The sequence below is a fragment of the Cetorhinus maximus genome, chromosome 3, assembly GCF_964194155.1.
Source record: "Cetorhinus maximus chromosome 3, sCetMax3.hap1.1, whole genome shotgun sequence".
NCBI lineage: Eukaryota > Metazoa > Chordata > Chondrichthyes > Lamniformes > Cetorhinidae > Cetorhinus > Cetorhinus maximus.
The window spans coordinates 29,228,700-29,246,825 of NC_135881.1; the positions used below are offsets into that span (position 1 = coordinate 29,228,700).

An 18,126-nucleotide genomic window follows, 5' to 3' on the forward strand; every position below is an offset into this window, starting at 1 on the left:
CGGACCCGATTGGCGCCCTGATCGGATCCGCGCCGCTGTTTTACGTGACGTGCCCGGAAGCGCTGAGCACTCCCTGTGTGGGCCTGGGGGGTTTTCACTGAGTTGGGGCCTGCATGTGCGCGAAAGAGCACAGAAATCTCCCCAAGGCACAGAGCTGCCTCAGGGAGATTAGTTGAAGTTCCCAAAATTTTAATAAAGAAAAGGAAATATTTTAAGACATGTCCCCTCATGTGACTGTGTCACATGAGCTGGAACATGTCAATGAATTTTTATAAAAATTTTTCTTCAATTTATAAACACTTCATGAAATCTCATCCCGCCCATGGATGAGGTTCCATGAAAAATGCGAAGGCCACCTGGGCTCTTTGCCTGCCCCCCGCCGACCTTAAGGTTGGATGGGCAGCACAGTTTATTAGTTTAAACTATTTTAAAGCTGTTTAAACAGCCTTAATAGGCCTTTGACAGTTCGGTGAGCGAGCAGCCTGCTGAACTGAAAATCTAAATGACGTGCGGTGACGTTGGGACGCCCCGTCCCTGCTCACCGAGCCGAAGATTCAGGCCCATGGGTCAGGTAGGGGGACTGGGGCATTTGAGACAATGGAGGAGCTGGAAAGGCAAGTCAGAGGTTGGAAAGTTTGGAGCTGGATGCCCAATTGTAGGGAGGTTAACAAGATCGCTTCAACGGTTGAAGCACTTTTGCTCCTTCTAGCTTGAAGTAATGCAGGAACTGCATTTATCTGTTCCTTCCAGCAGTCCTCACTTCCCATCAGATACTGGGTTTCCTGAGTCTAGGGAAACCCTGCTGGTGGTGTTAAAGCAGGAATGAAATAAAACCTGAAGTTTACAGCGTCATTAAAACTTTTACACGAAGGATTATTCTTCTGAAAGCAGATTGGTCACCCACCCCTCCTTCTGTGCAAACCAGAAGTTGGTAGGCCAAACCCACTGTTTTGGGGTTTAAATTAACCCCGTAGCATCTGAAAGGATAGGTTAATATCAATAGATTGAACACAGGCTTTTTGTCAGAATTTCTATTCATTTAACACTATAAATATAGTTTTTTGCAAGTGCATCATGAGCCTCTCATGCTTTTCTATTGTCTGGTTATCTTCGACTTTGAGTCAGAAGGTCATGGATTCAGGATGCATCCAGGACTTGAGCACGTAATCCAAGCTTCATTCCAGTACAATCCTGAGGGAGCGATACACTGCTGAAGATCCAATTTTTCAGATGAGATTTTTAACTGAGGCCATGTTTGCCCTTTTTATGGATGTAAAAAGTCAGGGGAGTTTCCCCAGTGTCCTGCCCGACAATTTTTCTTCAGCAAACATCATTCGAAACAAATCATCTAGCCATTTACCCCATGAGACCATAGTTTCAGCAAATTGGCTGCTGTGCTCCCCTACAACAACCATTACACTTTAGAACAGTGATATTGTTACGAAAATTAAATTTTATGGTTCATGTGTTTTAGGAATATAACTTTTAGTTTGAGGATTGAAATTTTTAAATGTGAGATAATAAAAAAGTACCTTGTGAGAAGCTGGTAAACAAACTTAAAACAATTGCAATTATAAAGGTGGCCTATATTTATTTAATAAGGTCAGAGTTAGAAGTTGGCAAACCTAACCCCTCTCTAAGTTTTTTGGTGGAGTTTCCTGTCTCCATATTGGCATTGTTATTCCTCTGGTTTCCCAAAATAAAGGGAAGGTTTGGGAATTGTTGATGATTAACTTAAATATCTATCCCAGGTGTGCCATGTTGCCATGGGAATAGATTGCAGGGAGGTTTTTTGCAGGGAGGTGGGGTTATCTGTGTTTTTTTTTTACATAAACAGGTAGTCAGCTTGAAAGCAGCTTTGAAATGAGGGGAGAGAGAGAGAAATCTTCCAGGAGTTGTAGACCAATAACAGAGGTTTATCAGAAACTGAGGAAGTTCTCTGATTTTGGAGTCGCTGAGTAAGAAAGCAGGGAGGCCCTTGTTTGAGCTGGTGAGTCCACAATTGTGAAGTGCTTAAGGAACATTGAAGGGTCGCCTAGCTGGATGCTAGTGGATGGACCCAAAGAAATCTTGTATGTTGGCAAATAGTAGGAACACTGAGGAGAATCCAAGTGAATTCCTGAGAGCTGTGGCACACCTTGGTTTCGCCCCAGGGGCAGTGAAAGAACCCTCAAGGTCCTGTAAAGCATGGGGGAACTCTTGGGTAGAAATTAAAGCAGAACAAGGAGTATGCTGTTGAGATTTTCAGGTGTAATGTACAAGTGTTTAAGAAATACAGTGTTAAGTTACTAAAATTTTTAAAAACTTACTAACTCCTAACTTATTCTTTCTACTTGGCTCCTGCTCATTGCCTCTCCTCTGTGATGATCCTCCTGCTCACTGCCTCTCCTTCTCCCCAACCTCTCCTGCTGTCCCTCCCGCTCGCTGTCCCCCTTCCACTTGCTAACTTCCCTTTTCCTGAATCCTTGCTCTGAGCGAGGGCTCGGGATACGGGTGAATAGCTGTGAGTGAGATGATTAAGGAAGGGAAGCAGCAAGCAGGAGGGTCAGCAAGCAGGTTGCAGGAAGACGAGTGTGGAATGGAAGTGAATACCACTGCTTTAGAAGTACTTCATTGGCTGAAAAATGCTGCCTGGACCTTAAGCTCTGGAATTCTTTCTCTAAACCTCCCTATCTCTCTTTCTCTCCTCCTTTAAAATACTCCTTAAAACCTAACTCTTTGACCAAGGCTTTGAACATCTGTCCTAAAAATGTGGCTTATGAGGTATGGTGTCAAATTTTGTTTGATAACACCTTGGGATCCTTTACTATATTCAAGATGCTTTATAAATGAGCGTTGTTGTTGAGGTAGTGAAAGGTGCTATATAAATTAAATTATTTGTTCTTTCAGGTAGTGGTTGAACTCCAAAAGGCAAATCTTGCTGGTTCGTTAACTGATTTGGGTACGTTCTTTATTTTTTTTCTTTATTCTTTCATGGGATGTCGCTGGCAAGGCCAGTAGTTGATGCCCATCCCTAATTGCCCTGAACTGAGTAGCTCAGCCATTTCAGAAGGCAGTTAAGAGTCAACCAAATTGCTATGGTTCTGGAGTCACGTGTAGGCCAGACCAAGTAAGGATGGCCGGTTTCCTTTCCTAAAGGGCATTTGTGAACCAGAAGGGTTTTTACAACGATCACTAATAGTATGAAATATGGGGCAGTAGGAAAAATAATTGAACAGAAAATCAGATTGACGTGTCAGTCGTAGCTCTGTTCTAAAACTCTCACCTGAGTTAGAAAGTCATGGGTTCAAGTCCCATTCCAGGACTTAAGCACATAACCTAGGTTTACACTTCAGTATAGTGCTTCATTTTTATATGAGACATAGAACTGAGGCCCATCTGCTCCACTGGGGGATGTAAAAGATCCCATGGCACTATTTAAAAAAAAATGCAGAGGAATTCTTCCATTGTCCTGGGTGACATTTACCCCTCAAATGGCATAATCAAAAACAGATTAAATAGTCATTTATCTCATTGCTGTCTGTGAGATCCTGTTTTGTGTAAATGGGTTGCTGAGTTTGCCTTAAAAAAAAATAGCAACTTTGAAAGTAATTCATTGGCTGTAAAGTGCTTTGGGGCACACTGGGATCGCAAGAAGTGCTGTATAAATACATTCCTTCTTTTGTTAAGGAGGACCAAGTGGTCGATTGCTGAGGAAAAGGGGGTAAAGGGAAAATTGGGATGTGTTGAGGGACAAAAGGAATGGTCCAAAAGAGGGATTTTGAGAAGGATTTTTGAAAATGGGAAGAGGTGGTTCAAGTTCAGAGGCAGGTTTCAGAGAGCAGGGGCGTATAGCCTAAATTCATGGGCATTTGGGGTGAAGTAAAGAACAAGAGGTTTGCTGCTGGGAGAGTGAATACTGCTTATAGAAATGTAAGACAGGAGGAGATCACTAAAGTTGGTAAGGTCCCTGGAGGGACTCGATAGAAAGGATGACCTGAATCTTCCGATATCCAGAGCAGTGTAATCTGGATTTAAGTTGGCGTTGTGCATCAGGACCCTGTGGATGTCCTGGTGCACACATACGCGCTGTAATTGACTAGAAAGTTTAAACTTCCAATGGGCTGATGTATATTGTCCAGGGCCCTCCGCGAATGTCTCTAAAACATCAGTTTGGAAACTTGGCCAGATATGTTGGACTTACCTGGAATACTTACCCTGGAAGTAACTTGGTGATTAGCCAGCATAATTGAACTGAGCACCATAACCCAACCCCCACCCAATCACCCAACTGATCTGACCCAACTCTCCCACCATCCCCTCGTTCCGACTACCCCCACTGACCTTACCCATCCACTCACTCAACCTGACCACCACCCCAACCTGAGTCAACTACCCCACTGACACAAGCTGATAACCCCCAACCTGACTACCCCTCTGACCCAGCTACTCCCTCACTCATTGAAAGACTTGAGACCTTTAAAAACTTACCTGTATAAGGCAACTACTGTCATAAAAAGAGGGCATATCCTTTCTTTGTCCATCTTCATCTACACTTGTTGGTCTTGCCCTGGTGAACGTACGCAAGCCCATTTCTGTTGCAACTGGGACTGGAAGTCCTAGCTGAAAATACGCAATATAGCCAGGGCGCAAACTTCAAGATCTGGGCTGATGAGAATTTTCAACTCAACTTGTCAACTAGCCTTGAATGTTATGATGTGCCAAGTGCTCATCCAGGTACTTTTTAAAGGATGTGAGGCAACCCGCCTCCACCACCCTCCCAGGCAGTTCATTCCAGACCGTCACCACCCTCTGGGTAAAAAAGTTTTTCCTCACACCCCCCCCTAAACCTCCTGCCCCTCATCTTGAACTTATGTCCCCTTGTGACTGACCCTTCAACTAAGGGGAACAGCTTTTCCCTATCCACCCTGTCCATGCCCCTCATAATCTTGTACACCTTGATCAGGTCGCCCCTCAGTCTTCTCTGCCCCAACGAAAACCTCTCTTCATAACTTAAACGTTTCACCCCAGGCAACATCCTGGCGAATCTCCTCTGCACCCCCTCCAGTGCAATCACATCCGTCCTATAATGTGGCGACCGGAACTGCACACAGTACTCCAGCTATGGCCTAACCAAGGTTCTATACAACTCCAACATGATCTCCCTACTTTTGTAATCTATGCCTCAATTGATAAAGGCAAGTGTCCCATTGGCCTTTTTCACCACCCCACTAACATGCCCCTCCGCCTTCAGAGATCTATGGACACACATGCCAAGGTCCCTTTGTTCCTCAGAACTTCCTAGTGTCATGCCGTTCATTGAATACTTCCTTGTCAAATTACTCCTTCCAAAGTGTATCATCTCACACTTTTCAGGATTAAATTCCATCTGTCACTTATCTGCCCATTTGACCATCCAGTCTATATCTTCCTGTAGCCCAAGCCACTCAACCTTACTGTTAACCACCCAGCCAATCTTTGTGTCATCCGCAAACTTACTAATCCTACCCCGACATAGTTATCTATGTTGTTTATATAAATGATGAATAATAGGGGACCCAGCACAGATCCCTGTGGTACGCCACTGGATACTGGCTTCTAGTCACTAAAGCATCCTTCTGTCTTCAGCCTCTGTCTCCTACAACTAAGCCAGTTTTGAATCCACCTTATCAAATTACCCTGTATCCCATGTGCATTTGCCTTCCTTATAAGTCTCCCACGTGAGACCTTGTCAAAGGCTTTGCTGAGGTCCATATGAACTCCCTCAGGGATGTCAGCCTCGATTTTATGCTCAAATCCTGGAGTGGAACTTGAAGCCACAACCTTCTGACTCAGGTTTGAGTGCTACCAACTGAGCCACAGCTGACTCTAGTACTATGAAGTCAAAGAGGGTAGGGGGCCAGTTGGGAGAAAGCTGAAAGAGAGAGAGATGAATTCAGGGCGAGGATTGGCTTTGTGGGCAAGGGGAAAGATGAGAAGAATAGAGGCAGCTGAATGGATGGATGTTATTTTGGAAACAAAGAAGTCAGAGTCCTTTCAACTTGTTACAAGCTAGGACAGGGAAAACAAAAGAGATGGATATAAGGAAAACAATTGATGCAAAGAAAAGAAATCGTTGGCTCTCCAGAATAACTCTCGGCTTGTGGGCGGTTTTGGCTTCATCATGTTAATACCACTACGGTTGGCATTTCATGTGTGTTAAATGTCTTCTTTTCATCTTTTCTGTTTTTCCAGGTCTGATCCCTGGTGGGAAGATAAAGTTGATCCACAGCTCTTCAATTGAAGTGAACAGGTAGGTTTGGCGGGGCTAATTCTATGACGATGCACATTGGCAATTCAGGCTGATCTTGTGCGTTATCAGGTATGTGCATATGCCTCAGACCTGCTGGGTCCCAAAGCGCAGATGGGCATGCCGACTTTAAACTTGTGTTCCTTTCACAAGCCTTAATTGGAAAAAGCCTATTTAAAATTGACTTGGCAGGAAATAAATTCAGCCATTATGGTGCATTTCATCTTCAAGGAGATGCTAAATTAGGCTGATGTAAATTTACTTTCCCTGCCCGCAGTCTGTTATTAATGTGAAAGGCTGGCACAGACACAGTGAGCCTAATGGCCTGCTGCCGAGCTCGAAACCTCTATTGTTCATTGATTAAGGCTTTACTAATTACGGATTCTGCCCCTTTTATGACTTCTAATTTCAAATTGTCTCAACCAACTGCATCGATTATTTCAAGAGCCTGTGACCTTTTTGTTATGATATCTTTGTTATGTAAATGTTGTCTAGCTCCTCCTTAGTAATTCCTGAAAATCTAGTTTCTGACAGCAACTTTGCCTTCTTTGAGTAAAGAATAAATGATTTGTTAATACCCTGTTTTATGGCCCTAGCTTCCTGTTACGGACAGGACGGGGGTTTAATTTTATTTAGCCCTGATTTCTCCTCCCACCACCTGTCTGTAAACAGAAAGATGTTTTTGATTTTTGATTCCCCCCCTTATAAGTGGTGGCTTATTTCCCCAACCCCATAATTTTGGAGTGATCCAATTCTCTATTAAGAACCCAACAGCAAACTCCAGATAGGGTGAACTAAAAAGGGTTAGTTTATTCAAAATGAGGGGAGTGGGTGTCACAATGTAACACCAGTACATTCACAAAATAAAAAAAGGACGAGGGAAAGAAAGGGGAACAGGACAAAGACCACAGACAAAATAAGAACTATTGCTTTACATGAGTCCAGAGTCCAAAATCAAAAGTCCACTGGTCTCTTCCTTCAGAGAGGTTAGCAGGCTGAACCTGATACTGGGTGATCCATTTTTCCAGTAGCGATGACTTCCACGATGGGGGAAGCACGTAGAGATAAAGTAGTCTTGTACTAGGCACTGGTACGGACGCTCTCATAGAAGCAGTATAGATGAGGGCCAGGCAATTTAAACCTGGGCAGAGCTCTTAGTTCTGCTGCTGTTTGGTTGATGGAAGATGGCAGAGAGAGTACTGAAGTTAAATAGCGACTGAAGATGGAATCCGAAAGCTGTATGATTAAAACAATTCAAATAACTCAAGTCTCAATCATGTAACAGGGTGGTTTTGGGTCGGCTATTCAGCTAATCATGTACTTTAAGGCCTGCTCGTTAAAACCCATTGTATTTTGAGCACGTCACTGTAGAATCAGCACAACATTAGAGATGAGGAGTCACAAATAGCTCTGCCTTTGTCCAGTGCTGGCTGGGGCAAACGTCTCATCCACTAGTCCTTTGTGTTGGCTTGGCTGGAATGTTCATACAAGTCACATTTCAGGAGGTTGTTGAGTTCACCTTTGTCCATTGGAAATGCTCAGATCTTTACAGAAATACCAGCATGTGACTATCTATGGCCATTTTATCAGCCCAGCAATTTTCCACTTTTTAAAAAAAGAATTTAAACAACAAAGACTATGGAAGAGAAACAAATTGCTTTTAGAATTCTTTTTCTTCATGTCACCATGGCAAGACATTCCAAATAAAATTCTTAATTGGAACGCTTCATTTCACCATTTGTTTACTGCATATATAATTGAACAATCCTTTGCTATTCTTAGCATTATGTTTAGCGTCCCTTTTATGTTGTTTTCACCTGCTTAACTTTAAAATTTACCCAACCTCTTAATCTACTGAATACCCTATCCTTCACTCTATTTTTTTCCTGAACTACATTGGCCTCTGTTGTCCGGTATTTTATTTTGATTTAGTTTTTACTGCCTCTTTATTCTGTCCAGTCTAGACTAGAAAAAAGGTTTCTGCTTGTTTTCAAAAATAAGAAAACGTATCTTCTGTGAGGAGAATTAACATTTCTGAATTAGTTGTGAATTTGTATCTCTGGTAATGAACTACTGCATGCATTTAGTTCTACCACCTTGGACTTGATTCATGTTGTTCATTGGTGCTGTGTCATACAATAGTTGTTTGCTGATATCCTTTCAGTCTGCCTTTCTACTTCAGCTTTGTGTCTGCATCACAGACTAATATTCGTATTCCACCAACGTTTATTTGGGTAGTGCCAACTAGGCCAGGCATGACCTGCTGAAGTAGTCCTGATGATGAGAAGTTATAAATGGAAATGATCTAAAGATGGGTCTTGAAGATTTCAAATGATGGGGCTGTGACTATTTCCTTTGGCAGCTAGTTCCATTGTGGGATTGTCCATGTATCAATTGGCAACCAAGGAATCTAACTATGCACTAGATGGGATTTTTTGTTGTTTTGATCATAACCCACAGCTTTCAGTTCAATGTATTAATAATGTTTTTCTGTTGTGTTTTGATCAGCTTTTTCCCAAGAAATCTTATGCAGCTGGGACCTCCTCAGACTTTGAGTATCAGGTTTCTGCCTTCTGATCCTAATCATTTCTTTATTGGAACAGATATTGTGAGTAGTTGTAAAAATAAGTACATTTTTTCTAATACAAACACTCTTATTTTTGCTTTCAGACAGTAGCAGAACTGCTCCAGACACAACTTTTGTTTCTTTGTTTCTTTCCTTGTCCAACACCATTTCCTTTGATCCTGGAAAACTAACTCCTCTGTCATTCAATCTCTCCTGTCTTCCTCCCTAACACAGCCCTTCCCTTTTGTCCTTGTCCCACCCGCACCTTGCTCAAAACCCATTACATTTCTAACATTTCCCAGTTCTGATAAAAGGTCACAGACCTGAAACAACTCAGTTTCTCTCCCCACAGATGTTGCGCTTGATGAGCATTTCCAACATTTTCTGTTTTTATTTCACCCTCTTCACACCAATGTTTCACTTATTTTCCACTTATGTTGACTTTATGTTAAAAGTAAGCTAGAACAGATTAAAGTATGAAATATGAAAAGGAAAAAAAATAATTTCACTATATTTTACCGCTAACCAGGTTAGATCATCTAGTGTTTTGGTTTTTGTTTTATTATTTAATTCACGGCCACTGCACCTCCTGGAAGATCCACCATGAAGAGATTCTGCTTTCTTCAATGCGATTTTTGTTGGACTCTTTTACCCTGTTCACTTTTATCTATTCCCATGTTGTGTTTGATCTCCAAAACACTTGTGATAAACGCGCTGGTCTGGCTGTTTCCTGTTCATGCAGTGAACTGGAGATTTGCATAGAGCAGAATTTTCTCGTCGGCGTGTGGGTGCAGGCCCCGCGTACTGACGCATAAAATGACGCGCGGTGGGCGTGCGTCCCCACGTCACTACGCACCATCACGATATTTTGGTGGGCGGGCGTGTGATGATCTCCGATGCGCGCCCGCATTAATTAACAGGCCAGTTAAGGCCCTTGAGCCAGTAATTGACGCCGATATTTTGGGGCCTGTGCGATCTTCAGATCGTTGCAAAGGTGCAACGGGCAGGCAGGTAGGCCACATTTTTATAAACTACATCCACGGGCGGGATAAGAGGGGTGAGTGGGGTCGCGAGTGTTATTTGGCAGACATTTAATGTTTAAGTTTACTGTTACTTGCCTGTGTGAGCAGGAATACTTCAAATCTCTTCACAGCTGCTTGGACAGGAGTAACAGGCTTCAGGTCAGGACTCTGGAGTAAACATCATTTTTGGGGCCTTGCTGGTTTCATTCCCTTACCCTGGGAATGGGAATTGTGGTCTCCACTGGAGGCACCTCCTCTGAGGAGGAAGGGAGAGCCAGAAGTGGGAGGAGGCCAGGAGTCCATATTCAGCCTCCAGGGAAGCCACCTTTGGGAGGACAGGCACAGGCACAAGGGGCACAGGGCCAACAGGAAGTGCAAGGCAGAAGGAGCTGCAGAAGACGCCACTATTCTGCTGCTAGGGTTTACAGGCGGCAAAGCAGCTACCTCAATTTGTCTAAGGTGCAATGCCGAAGGAGGCTCCGTCTCTCAAAGGAGACAGTGACCCCCATTTGTCAGATGATAGGCCCTGATGTCTGTGCCGACTGTGTGGGTGGGCACCCCATGCCTGTGGCAGTGAAGGTCATGGCTGCCCTCAACTTCTATGCCTCCGGCTCTTTCCAGGGGTCGATGGGTGATCTTTGCTGAGTTTCCCAATCAGCTGTCCACACTCGTGTCAAGCAGGTGACAGAAGCTCTGTTCAGGCATGCATTGACTTTCACTCACTACTGCTGGGACAAGGCCAGCCAGACAGAACGAGCCAGAGGCTTCGCAGCGATTGCTGGATTCCCCCGCGTCCAAGGTGCTTTCGACTGCACACATGTGGCCCTTAAGGCGCCAGCGGGTGACTTTGTCAACAGGAAGGGATTCCATTCCTTGAACGTGCAGATAGTGTGTGACCATAGGATGCAAATTCTGCAAGTCTGTGCAAGGTACCTAGACAGCTCCCATGACGCTTACATCCTGAGACGCTCCCAGGTGCTGAGGCTCTTCAGTGCTCCAGCCTGGCTGGATGGATGGCTGCTGGGTGACGAGGGCTGTCCCCTGAAAAGGTGGCTCATGACACCCTTCCGCCATCCAAGAACAGAGGCCGAGCAGCAGTACAATAGGAGCCACGCCTTCACAAGGGCCGTGGTAGTGAGAACCATCAGTCTTCTCAAGATGCGCTTCCAATGCCTGGACCATTCAGGGGGCGCACTCCAATACCCCCCAGATCGTGTCTCGGTGATAGTGGTTGCATGCTGCGCTCTCCACAATCTGGCATTGGAAAGGGGGGTGCGCAGTGGAGGAAGCAGATGCTCCAGCTGCACACAGGTGAGTCCAGTATTGAGTCCAAGGATGAGTACACACAGGAGAACGCTGAGGGAATAGATGTTCTCAGGGTGAACTAGGCATGGGCAATATCTGCTGGCCCACCCAGTGAGGGACACATGCCGTGAATGATTCAATGCAGTAAATACGCTCAGAGTTGGGGGGGTGCTGGCGGAGGGCAGTGGAGGGGGTGTCAGGGGTGGGGGGTGCAGTCGGGGGATGCCATGGGGGAAAGCCTACCTGCTGTGTTAAATGACCTATGCCAACATGGCAGTCACCCTTCCTGAGCGCAAGAGGTCGTTGAAGCACTTACGGCACTGGACCCAGGTGCATTGCACCATGCCGTGGGAACTAACTATTTCTACTACCACCTCCCAGGCATGTTTGTTCATGTGGGGGGTCTCCTCCTCCTGTCCCTGGGAACGAGGGCCACCCGCCGTGCTGCCACCTCCTCGAGGAGGGCAGCAAGGCACTCGTTGGAAAAGCAAGGGGCACAGTGACCCGCTGACCTACTCTCCTGCCTGGCCTGCTCACCAGCAACGCTCTGGGGAGCCCTTCTGCTTGCCATGTTTCACAGCCTTTGCAAGGTTGCAGGAGCGCTATTTAAATAGGCTGCTGGGTCACCATTGAACCCGGCGGTCATTACAGTCCTGTCGCTGCCCGCCCACTCCTGCTGTTCTTGGGAACCACATTTCATGCTGGGCGGGCCTTAATTGGCCCGCCCACGTAAAATGGCGGTGCGGAGCCAATCGCACGTGGTGATCGGCTCCATGCCTGTTCCCGACTGGCCCACCCGAGGGGTGATAATTCTCCCCATAAATTTTGTTTGGTAATAAATAGAAATTAATATTCTATGGAAATAAAATGGGGGAAATAAAACAATGTGTTGAGATCAGTGCTGATTATAACATATTTGATATTATCATTTCTATCCTCTTATTAGGGTCTTGTGAGCCATGGTACACGTCATGGTTTGCAAGCTTCTCCAAAGCTGTACAAACCTCAGATAAATAGTGCTGGACCAGTTCGAGTCACATGTATTGACTTCTGTCATTTTGGAAAAACACTGTTCCTGGTAAGGATATCATCAGTAAGGATTTCATTTACTCAAATGCATTATTCCCATTTCCTTTGATTTGGCAGGCAACAAAGAATGATCAATTTTTCCCATTCCTGTAGCATTGATATTTGTTAGGATGTGGTATCTCTATTCAGGTATGCGTGAGACAACACAGTAAGTGTTGCCAATCTTTTGCCATTGCTGGTATCACAGTGGAGCGTAATCCTGGCTTTGCTGAAGTTTCTTACCTGTGGCTCTCGGAGGGAAGGTGATTAGGAGGGGGAATTGTGATTAATTTTTTTTCTCTCTCTTCCTACTTTAAGGGTTCTGAACCCAACTTGTAGCATACCAGCAGCCTCAGCTGGCTTCAGTCTCCTTGGGTTGTGGCAACAAAAGTCAGCCATACTCCTCATTCCCATTTTATAATCAAACTCTTCTGTTGGAAATAAACGAAGCTGTTCCTATTCATGACCTCAGCCTGAATGGATGCTGTGACACAAGCTGAACAGAAATCTGGTTCACAGTCCTCCCCCGTGAAATTATTGTGTTACTAACATTAGCAAACCTTAACATTGAAATTCCCTATCACAATGTCAGCTGCAGCCTTAACAGGTATTGTAGGTAAATGTAGACTTTTATAAATGGATTTTCTATGATACTAGGTTGACATTGTTAGTGCATTTTCCAATGTGATGTTGTGACTCATCTGGCACTTTTGGTATACAGTGGTAGCCCTGTTCTGTTCATTGGGTAAAATATAAACTGAACACTGTTTTTCCCAAATTGAAGGGACATGAGTCTCACTCTGCAGTTGCAAATCTCCTGCTAGAAATCCCATAAAGTTGCAGATTGTTTTTATTTAAAGAATTACAGGAAATTTATATCAAAACTCTATAGCGAATGCATGTAAGGAATCTAGAGAGCTTGGGTTATGAATATCGAACCAATATTAAGTCTTTGAAGACAAGGATGCCATAGGTCATACAAAGTATAACTGTCAGTATATGACCTTATCAGAAAGGCCATGGATTTTGTTTCAAAGTCAGAATGGTTTAAAATGCTGCTGGTTGTGTTGCCTTGCAGGTTGGGTGTTCAGATGGAACAATCAGACTGCACTCAGTGACAACAGAGCGCCCCATTATTCAGTGGAATGAAAGCACTCAGGGCAGACCAATCCAGGCTGTACTGTGGGCGCTGACACGACCTGGGATGTTTTTTATTCTTGACGATTCATCTCATATTTATGTATGGGATTTGTTGCAAAATGTTTCCAAACCAGTCGCAGAGGACAGCCTTCAGCCTGACAGGTATGTCCAATGACTTCAGCAAAACAAAAGTTGTAGCTCTGTTTCTAGCAGTTAATATATTGCAAAGCTGTGCCATGTTCTTTACATTGTTGTTTACTAAGAAGACGGAATGTGCTTGGTAGCTTCTTTGAAAACATCAAACGGTAATACACACCTTATTGATGTATTTCGTGTATTTAACTCCTGAAGCCCCCATCCCTGACTCTCTCCTGCCTGTCAAAGTGGTGGGGTGGGGGGGGGCGCGGGGGAGTTGGTTCATGAAACAGGGTTAATATCATAGCATCAGTGTTCCAATTTCTTCCAAAAGACCACACAAGTAAGGGGGAGGATTTTCTCTGTGGGCTTCAGGACCCCACCGATTGGCTTAAATGGGGGTCAGAAGCCTGCTCTGTGTGGGGAACAGTCATTCAGCTGTGATTTTCCTCAAATTTGGCCAATTAATGGCCAGAGGCCATGCTGTCTATCCAATTAAGGATGGCGGGTGGGCTTTTGAAGCTGGAGGACAAATAGAAAGCTTGGAAGAAGCAGCAGGATGCTGTTCATGGTTTAAAATAAAAAAATGGCTTCAGCAACTGGGCCACCATTAAAGGCAGGGGATGGGGGGGGAGAGAGTCCTTCACAGGGTGGCCTACAGCTGCATCTGAAACCTGCTTGGATTGCTGGCCCCCAGTCTGCCGCTGGGAAGCTGCCTCTAGGCAGCCACAGTATTCCCTGACACTTCCAGAGAACTGGCCTTTAGAGGCTTAATTGGCTACCTGCCACTTGCGTGTGGGTAGCCCTGATGCCAACCCCCACCCATCCCACCTCCGGGAAAATGGATGGAGCCGGGGAACTGGCATGCTAGTTAGCGGTGCAAAATTCTGTGCCCGTTCCCTTTGGGGCCTAAATATCAGGAAAGAAGGAACAGGCTGGGTATCTTTTCTCTAGGAAGGAGAAAATGAGGTAGATTTTGAATTTTGCCTGCTATGGTTTTTCCTGTTTGTAAATATTGTCCACTTCCTTCTATAAATCCGTGTCCTCTAGATATTCTAGTTAAATTTGACCAAATTCCTCTTTTGTTATTCCTAATTTTACAGCATAATATTTTACAGCCAAGATTACTGAAGTTATAAATATTAGACACTTCTTAGCATACATGTAATGATGCCTTTGGGTACCATGTGCAGCATTGTCCAGTTTGTTATTTTCTAATAACTTTGAGATTAGTTTTTCGGTTGATGATGATTTTTCTGCAGCATGTAAATGTCCCTTTTAAATGATGGCATTCTACAAAAAAATTTCATGACTTTTTTAACATTTCTGAATCGTTTCTTGCACAGAGCTTTTCTGTTTATATTGCTGATGTAAACAGAAAATATATTAGTTGCCAATTGGATTCAATATTTTGTTGTTGTTTGTGGAATGTTTGATGGTGCTTATGCCCTTTTTCTTAAAATAAGCCTTGTTCACTAAATATTGAACTATTCCTCTCCCACCTCCCCCTTTAACAGGATTACAGCCATTGCTATTCTAGGTGATCCAGAGAAACCAAGTGCATCTTCAGGCCTCATGTTGGCAAAGCAGTCTGGAGCAATTGAGATTCAATATCTAATGAAGCAGTGGTCAGAGCCTCATCTAAATGAATTGGAAACGTTGCACTATATTCTGCAGAAAACAGCATAGAATTGCGTACAAACTATGGAAAGGACTCTACAAGTTCCCAAAGCAGTAAGCTTGCCAATAGTTGCTGGTTTGTAAATGTGCTACTCTTTGTACAGTCAGCTGTTTTTGTAAAAGCTATTTATAAATTTTAATTATAGTACATCAGACATATAAAGTATTTATAAAGATGCTTGTTTTGTTTGAATTTTTTCTCCATATATAGACATACAAATACAATTGTTTTTGTAGCTCACTGAATATGCCAGACTAGTATTGGAGTGGTCCCTTCTCCCTTGTGTCTCAACATAGGATATCAATAAGTTAAAATTGCTAATGTGGCTTTAAAGCTTTATGAATGCTTAAATCTATTAAAATGGCAGTCAATGATAAGAAGTACAGCACTAATGAAAGGCACCAGCTCTAGTCTTTATTAGTCATCATTGCTGACATATATATATGTGGTTGAGCTGCTGAATACAGTATTTATCTCCCTGTGATATAACTCATGACAATCACTGTTGTGAGTTGGCTGAGTCCCACTTACTAGTCAGGTAAATTATGTATTTCTGGCTGACCCTCCTGCATTTTTTTATAGAACAATGGGATATAAGGTAAAATATTAGAACATTAATTTTCTCCTTATAATTTTATATTTGACTTGATTATTCTAAACGTGCATGTAGTCGTTTGGTAGTACAGAACTTGAGTATTGCTGAAAAAAGAAACATTTTTTGTCAAAGCTTTTCGTTTTGCACTCATTAGAGCAATTAGCAAGAAAATGCCAATGTCGGGGGGAACAACTTATTTATATAGTTTGATAAGAGAGTGTTGACTGGTTGGCAAGTGGAATTTGGTAGAGGCTTTTCCATGGAGATTGCACCAGTTGATTGTGACTGACAATTAACTGCCAAGCATTGTTTGAAATTTGAACCAGGCAGCTTGACTGTGATTGGTCAGGACATTGCCCTGGGGAATGAACCAGCGAATGGCTGTCATTTTGTTTAGCTGAAACAGGCTCAGTGTTTGTACATGTTCTTTCTGTCTGCAAAGAACAGGGCCCAGTGTATTAATATATGCAGCTTCCAGTACAAGTAAATGCGCCACACTGCGAGCCTGACTGACGATCTTAAGTTGGTTGTCAGTGTAATTCTTGGTACACTGAAGATTATTTAACAAATGTTGTCCAATCACAGAATCACATTTACTGTTGGGCACTGTGTTTTGAGTATTGCAAGCACAGTCTGGTTGGGTATGGTCCGCACCTTGCCCATTGTGAACAGCAGAAGGAACATGCTGTTTGATACAATCCACCAGTCTTTGGGACGTATGGCCTACATACCTAGCACCACACTGGCACTGAAATGCATACGCCACATAGCTCATTTGTGATATAGGCAGAACGTTTTTTTGGCTTGATGGCAGAATCCTGTTAATGGCAAATACCACTTGTATTGCTACTGTATAGTAGTAGCATGAAATAGCAAGCTTCACCTGTTGCTCAAATTTTTGAGATACCTTGCCCTTCCAGAGTAATCTGAGGTAGACTGGACTGTACCAACCAGCCCGTGCTTGCAAAACTCAAAACACAGTGTGCAACATTTGCTGTGATTCTGCGACTGGACAATATTTTCTAAATATTCCTCAGTGTGCTAAGAATTAAGCTGACAATCAATTTAAGATTGTCTGTTGGGATCAGTGTGGCACATTTATGAATACTGAAAGCTACATATATTAAAACACTGGGCCTTCTGCTGACAGAACATGTATACACATGACACCTGTTTCAGCTAAACAAAATAAGTGATAGCCATTTGCTGGATCATTCCCCAGGGCAATATCTTGACCAATCAGAATCAAGCTTCTTGGCTTAAATTTCAAACCATGCTTGACAGTTAACTGTCAGTCATCATCAACTGGTGCATTCTCCATGGCAATGCCTCTACCAATCAGACTCCACTTGCCAACCAATCAACATTCTCTTCTCATGCAGTATAAATATGTTGTTTCCCCTGACATTGTCATTCTGTTGCGAATTGTCCTGATGTGTACAAGACAAAGAGCTTCGACAAAAAATGTCTCTTTTTTTTCATAAATATTATTTTTAGCTTGTTAAACTGATAAAAATTCTCCTTCTGTTACTGATTTTTGCCTGTGTTGACAAGTAGCCTTGCAACTAAACCCAGGCAATGGGCACACTTATTTGTAAATATATATTGTATCAGAGAAATGAAGACAAACTAATTAACAGAAGAAGTAATTTCACACAATGTGACAGCTCAAGAAAAGCCGTGTGATTGCTAGTATTTACCCCGTGTAACACTATTTCCTGCAGCCAGCACAACAGCTTAATTGTAGATGGGAACGTTGAAACCTACATTTTTTCTTATTCGTTCATGAGATGTGGGCGTCACTGGCTAGGCCAGCATTTATTGCCTATCCCTAATTGCCCTGGATCAGGGGGCATATCACAAGAGTGGCTTGAGCAAGAGGGGTGGATCTACATTTTAGATCATATGCCAGGTGATCCAGAGGGAACTGTATGGGAGTAAACATGGAGACAGGAGCATTTTCACTGACTTTAGGCTTATTTTCTGGAAGATCCTACTACTTGGGAGGAAATTGCCCTGCATATGGTAGGTATAGTTTAATCATGGACATTTTCTTGTAACACCAAGATTGCATCTGAAAGCTTGAGAATTCAATTCAGGGTAATGGTACATGATACTCCATGATTCTAATTTTTGAAATTGAGTGATTTCCCTGAACCATGTTGGTTTCTCCAATTTTCCCTGTTGCTGCCTTGTGATGTTTGCTAATGTCAACACACACACAAAGATGCAGTGAACACAGAAAAACGCTTCTAAACCAAAACCAGAATGTGTTCTGTATGTGAGGAACAATTAAGTAATAAAGTACATTTCAACCCCACACAATGAATTAGCACAAATATTTAA

The 18,126-nt window shown here is 43.3% G+C and overlaps 1 protein-coding gene across 6 annotated transcripts in view; it reads left to right on the forward strand.

The window, feature by feature from the left end:
• The window catches only part of dync2i1 (dynein 2 intermediate chain 1), a 140,346-nt gene extending 124,984 nt beyond the window's left edge, over positions 1-15,362 (forward strand). For all 6 annotated transcript variants that reach the window (XM_078537262.1, XM_078537269.1, XM_078537275.1 and 3 more), the window contains 6 exons: positions 2,890-2,941; positions 6,214-6,271; positions 8,777-8,876; positions 12,108-12,239; positions 13,308-13,531; positions 15,022-15,362. In XM_078537262.1, coding sequence (XP_078393388.1) covers positions 2,890-2,941; positions 6,214-6,271; positions 8,777-8,876; positions 12,108-12,239; positions 13,308-13,531; positions 15,022-15,193 — 738 coding nt within the window. In that variant the 3' untranslated portion in view covers positions 15,194-15,362. The remainder of the gene's footprint in view (positions 1-2,889; positions 2,942-6,213; positions 6,272-8,776; positions 8,877-12,107; positions 12,240-13,307; positions 13,532-15,021) is intronic.
• The last annotated feature ends 2,764 nt before the right edge of the window (positions 15,363-18,126 follow it).